Source organism: Anas platyrhynchos, chromosome 1, assembly GCF_047663525.1.
Source record: "Anas platyrhynchos isolate ZD024472 breed Pekin duck chromosome 1, IASCAAS_PekinDuck_T2T, whole genome shotgun sequence".
Lineage (NCBI taxonomy): Eukaryota > Metazoa > Chordata > Aves > Anseriformes > Anatidae > Anas > Anas platyrhynchos.
This window is the reverse complement of record NC_092587.1, coordinates 178,502,352-178,508,448: the sequence shown is the minus strand read 5'-3', so window position 1 is coordinate 178,508,448 and position 6,097 is coordinate 178,502,352. Positions and strand designations below refer to the sequence as shown.

Genomic DNA, 6,097 nt, shown 5'->3' with positions numbered 1-6,097 from the left:
GGCGTGGTTGGAAGGGGACTCGGGGACAACGACAAAGAATGAGGCTTTTCTTTTATTATTATTAATATTTTTTTTTTCCACAGATTTGAAAGATAACTCTGCTACATCGTTTTATTTTTTATTTTTAATGCATTTCCTAGGAGGCTAGACAGTTTTCGGCCTCGTGGAGCCCGACGCTTTACAGTTGCAAAGTGATATGTTTGGTAGTGTATCTATAACGTCTTAAAAAGTTCATTTTTTTTTCTTTTTTCTTTTTTTTTTTTTTTTTTTGGAATGTACAGTATATGAGGTAAAATTAAGATTACATTAAAAACCTGTCTTCAGTGCAGTAATGCGCACTGAGGCTCAAAATGGCAAATACGCTAGTAAATGACTATCAAAAATAGGAGCTCATTTGAATTTTACTATGAAAAACACAAAGCCACCGCAGGCGACCTGCGGCGACAAATCTTACCGCTTTTGAGACATTCAACCGTTAAGAAATCTCTGGGCTTATTACACTCAAACCTCATTTGTACTGCCAAACATGGCACTTTTACCAAGGTTTTCTAGAAAACACCTGTTAGCACTGTAGCCTGTGGGAAGGAATCGGCCCATACAGAAAAATGACAAATCGGAAAGGAAATGTAAACATACAGTACAAAGACAGATCATCCTCGCCACTTGGAGGCCAAGTTCTTCGCCATTTCTTTTTTTTTTTTTTTTTTTAAAAACAAAACTCAGCAACATTTTTTTTTTTTCTACAGCACAGATCATTGGACGTATAAACAATTACAATACATGCCCGTTATAGGAGAAATTCTTCAGAGATCTTCAAAGCACAAGACAGAGGTTCCTTTTTTATTATTATTAAGACCGACAGAAGTGTTTAATACCATTAAAAATGCTAAACTGAACACAACTAGAAGTCATTAATGATCCACTATCTCGTAACTCAAATAAATTAAAAATAGCTAATTACAAAGTGTATAACAAATAACGTAAGTGTGATGAGACAAGAATTTGTTTAAAGATAGGTTCACTACAAGCTTTGTGTCACTGGCAATCATTGACATCTAGCAAGATGTTCAATGGGATACTTGATAAAATTCAGTCTGGTCATTCAAGAACTCACAAATGCAAGCTCACAAAACATTGATGAGTTATGCAATTGCAAAGTGCTCTAATGCAACATTAACTACATGCAATCAACAATTTGGTACAGTATCCAAAGAGACATTACATTAAACATTAGGATCTCAAGAAAAAGCAGCTTTAAGTTTTCTGGTGCAAATTACTACACTTCGTCTCTGATTTGGTGCCCCAAAGAAAGAAAGATAGATAGAAAAAGAAGAAAAAAGAAGAAAAAAAAAGAAGGCAGTGCTCGATTCTGGTGGATATGGCAAGTGAATGTCAGGGGTAACAGCAAAAATTCAGTAATGAATTTTATCTCAAAGATCTATTAACTAGCCAAAATCAGAGGGCACAGACACCTGTATAAACTGCATCCGATCAAAGGTCAACTTCAGAAATGCATTTTTAAATTTACGTAACAAATCTAAAAAGTTCTCTCTCGCTCTCCCTTCTGTATTCGTAAGAAGTAAAAGAGGCATTTTTTTAATGAGTAAACATCAAATCCTGGGGGCAAGATAAACCACTTGTGCCATCCCCTCGTAGTCTTCCAAAAACATCTACTTGCAGTGAAGAACTCCACATTTATCAGGTAAGAAGCTTCCTTCGTGCACACTCTTCCATCCAGTTTATTATTTGCTGCCTGAGAAAAGCCCCTTCTGTTTTTCATCATGAATCCTGCTTCCCAAATAATTAAGACAAATGAGGAGGTAGAAATACAGCGCTAAATTGCTTTCACAGCATCAGATTAATATTGTATACAGCACAAGTTTGTTAAGTGTAAGTTTTAAATGCGTTCTACACATTCTTCCCTGTTATGGTAGTAACCCCTAAAAGTGTGGGCCAGGTTTTTACACTTGAGTTTACTGATCAAACCCTTTTCATTTAAACACTGCTCGCCCCATATGAAGTTTGTACTGCAAGAAGGCATATTAAAAAAAGATTGTATTTCTGTGGCTTGCATTCTACTAACACGTGTCAGCCTATACCTACCAGTAAGCTTTTTAAAGTGGCTGAAAAGGTTTGCATCAGTCCCAATGCCGGTGCTAAATGCCTGTTTTTTGTAAAAGCAAGAGAACAGAATTATTTTTTAGATTATGAGAAAGTAAAATGTAATGGGCAGCATTCTAAAATAAATCTGTTTTCTTCACTTTATTACAAAGTACTGGATGATAACAGCGATCAGAATGGAAAAGATAGCAAAAAGTGCAAGAATGACAGCAGCACACACTTGGTCGCTCTGTGACCATTGTGTCCTTGTGGTTTGCACAGTGTCCTTGTTGGTGCTTGCCGGTGGTTCAGTCCTCTGAGAGATGAATAGCACTGGTGCGCTGTAGGGGCCTACCAGGTCCTGATGACCTGCTGCCTCCTGGCACTGGCGAATGGCACATGCACGAAAACGATATTCACAGTTCAGCTGGAGGCCTGTGTATCGGAACGACCAGTCCGGACCCTTGTAGATCTGTCGATGAAGAAAAAGGGATACATCAAGTAAAAATGCCATACGTATACACACATACCTCAGTATGCTTTTCTTTAGGGAGACAGGCTGAGAGAGCTGGGTTTGTTCAGCCTGGAGAAGAAAAGGCTCCAGGGAGACCTCATAGTGGCCTTCCAGTACCTACAGGGTGCTACAGGGAAGCCGGGGAGGGACTCTTTGTCAGGGAGAGGAGCAATAGGATGAGGAGGAATGGCTTTAAACTAAGAGAGAGGAGATTTAGATCAGTTATAAAGAATAAATTCTTCCCTCAGGGGGTGGTGAGGCCCTGACACAGGCTGCCCAGAGAAGCTGTGGATGCCCCATCCCTGGAGGTGCTCAGGGCCAGGCTGGATGGGGCTTTGGGCAACCTGGGCTGGTGGGAGGTGGGCTGGAACCAAGTGATCTGTAAGGCCCTTTCCAATCCAAGCCATTCTGTGATTCCATGGTAAAGGTAACTGTGTTTTCACCCATGCAAATAAAAACGTACAGAAAAGCTCACAGCTTAAATACTAGAAAGTCTCCAGTCTTTTTTGTGACACACAGGAAAAGAACCACAAGTCCTCTTACTGTATGATGAGGACACGCTAACTAAACTCTTTCAGAAGCTGCAACATTAAAAGGTATTTTTAGTGACCACTTACAATATAAATACCACATCAGTGGCTCTAATATCTGCTATCATATCACAGGATTTCAGGTAATTAACTACATCAAGCTGCTTCATTTATTAAGTCTAACCAATCCAACGTACTTCGCTGTAGTTGAGCTGTTGTGTGTAATTTATTGTAATTTAGCCCAGTAAGCCCTATATTGGGAAAGCTGCACGGAGCCCTTCCTGTGATTCTTAATTTCATCAGACCCCAAGACACAGATGACTTTTGTTGGGGTGTTCTCCGTGGGTTCAGTTCAGGTTCAGTTCACAACTCTTCAGCATGGAGTGCCTAATGCAGTTAAATCTAAATGCTGGTTTCTCATTTAATTAATTTGCAGCTATGCAAAGGCCCCGTAAAAGCTAATAAAATCCCATGCAGGCGCAATTTCTGTTAGTAGATGTATCAACAGGAACTAAGCTATTATGTGGGTAGCCTGGTAGAGTTTGATTTCCCTCTTCAAAACCCTTCATCTTTTTTTCTTTCCATTATCTGGATTTATTTAATTGGTAGCAGGATACGGAAATATCACATCAGTGGTTTTGCCCACAGTTATTTTATTGTTAGACAGCATTTCACAAGTGCAAACTGCCAACAATTCAATGAAAGGAGCAGGAAATCTGTTCTGATTTTGTTGCGTGAGGACTTACTGCCGTGCCTGTGGCTACTCGTGGACTCAGCCCTCCGACAGGCTGGCAGCTGAGCATTACTGGACTCTACAACTGGGGATTCTTGGAAAAAAGCTTTCCTTATCTCAAGAAATCGCTGGCACGGAGACAGGACAGGTCACTGGAAGTGTGGCTTCAAGATTTTGCTAATTTATGTAGTATGTTTGGCAGTGAGCAATGAGACCACATGTACACATCCTACTCTGAGCCGAAGCTGGCCAGCATTGTGGTGGATAACAAAAAGGGCTTTGACAATGCTAACTGCAACAGGAGGGCTAAAGGACATATTGGTTCATTGCTTGATGAGGTTGGTCAACTCCCAAACAGGGATGAGTGTACAGTAAAGTCACTTAATGCCTTCTTTGCCTCTGTAACACCAGTGATGGGCCCCGAGACCTCTGGAGCCTCTGGGTTGGAGGACTGCGACCTGGGGAGTGGGAAGCTCCTGGCTGAGGTTGAACCTGTTTGGGATTTGCTGCTCCAACTGAACACCCACAGTCTATGGGCCTGATGGGATTCATGCCAGGTACTGAAAGAGTTGCCTGGTGTTATTGTGAGACCTCTCTCAGGTATTTATCAAGGGCTGTGGGAATCTGGAGAGGCCCCGGCTGACTGGAAGAAAGAGGACCCTGCTGATCACAGGCCTCTCGGTCTCACTTTGGCACCTGGTAAAATTATGGAGATTATTCTGGGAGTTACCCACCTACTGCATGGATGGATGGAAAGCAGCAGAGTTGTTTTTTTTCTATTTGTCTCAAAAAGTTGTAATAAATGGGGGTAACATCAGGCTGGTGGCCAGCCACTGCTGGGGTTCCCAGGGCCCTATTTTGGGGCCAGTTCTCCTCAGTGTTTTCAGGAATGACCTGGACACAGGATTTGAATACATGCTAGGCAAGTTTGGGGCTGATATGAAACTGGGAGGAGCTGCTGATTCCCCTGAGGGTAGGGAGGCCCTACAGAGAGAGGGCTCCTCATGAGGGGCAGCAGAGAGGGAGGTGCTGATCTCCTCTCTGGTGCCTGGTGATGGTGTAACTCTTAAGTTGCCCTGTGTGGAGTTGGACTCCGATCCACATGGGTCCCTTCCAATTCAAGACTTTCTAACAAATCTGTTTTACTCTAGCTACAGCTACACCAGCTGGCATGGGGTACTACCCTCAGCACAGTGTCTCCTGTGTTTTGCCTCAAGTTACCACCCCTTGGCAGAGGTGTTGGAACTAGATGGCCTTTAAGATCCCCTCCAACTCAAACCATTCTATAATTCCATGAACGTGTTATCATTCTATTCTAATTCTACCTCAAATTAGCTTGCTGGGATATTTATAGGATTGTTTCATAACCCCTTTAAGGGCCTGATGGATGTATACAGCTCAAATAGTGGATTGTTAACGCATTTTGTCTGAAACATGTAGGGAGCAATGACACAAGGAACTCAGCTGCCTGATCAGGGGGGAGAAGAGAGTTAAATTTTTGCAGGGAAATGGCAGTAAGCACCATAAAATTGATGTCCCTCTATGAGGCAGATTAGCTTTTGTCCATGTCAGAGAAAACTCTCACCACCATGTTTAAGTACCTTAAGGGCTGTTTGTGTGGTGTTTACTTCTTGACTACTTCAATATAAATTTCTGCAAATACTCTTCTCGTTTTACTGCAATTTATTGTGCTAACCTCTTCTGGAGAGACAAAAGGAATCACACACCTCATTCTATTTTATTTCCAGACTTCAACTGTAACCTTTAATCTTTTGTCCAGCTCATTTGCCAATGCACGGAGCTAATCAAAGCATGATTTGAATCCATCTCTAGAAGCAAGCATGCCGACTGCACCCTGCTTACATATGTAATGTTGCAGTTGCAATTTTCAAGTTCCAGTAAGGAATATTTACATGGCAAGATAACAAACACCTTGGATTACAGTTCAGCTTAGACTGAAAAATTTAACAAATGGACACAACAAACATAGCACTACTCTACAATCACAGAATCATCTAGGTTGGAAAAGACCTTCAAGATCAAGTCCAAACATCAGCCTGACCTACCATGTCTCATCACACATCTCTCAAAAACCTCCAGGGCTGGGGACTCCACCACTTCCCTGGGCAGCCCGTTCCAATGCTTGACCACCCTCTCTGTGAAGAAAATTTTCCTAATATCCCATCTAAATCTCTCCTGGCACAACTTTGAAATTGTCTC

General features: G+C 41.8%; 1 protein-coding gene across 6 annotated transcripts in view; it reads right to left on the bottom strand.

Annotated features, from left to right (window-relative positions):
* Window positions 1-2,247: 2,247 nt before the first annotated feature.
* FNDC3A (fibronectin type III domain containing 3A) overlaps window positions 2,248-6,097 on the bottom strand; it is a 112,287-nt gene continuing 108,437 nt past the window's right edge. For all 6 annotated transcript variants that reach the window (XM_038173523.2, XM_038173524.2, XM_038173522.2 and 3 more), the window contains one exon: window positions 2,248-2,572. In XM_038173523.2, coding sequence (XP_038029451.1) covers window positions 2,258-2,572 — 315 coding nt within the window. In that variant the 3' untranslated portion in view covers window positions 2,248-2,257. The remainder of the gene's footprint in view (window positions 2,573-6,097) is intronic.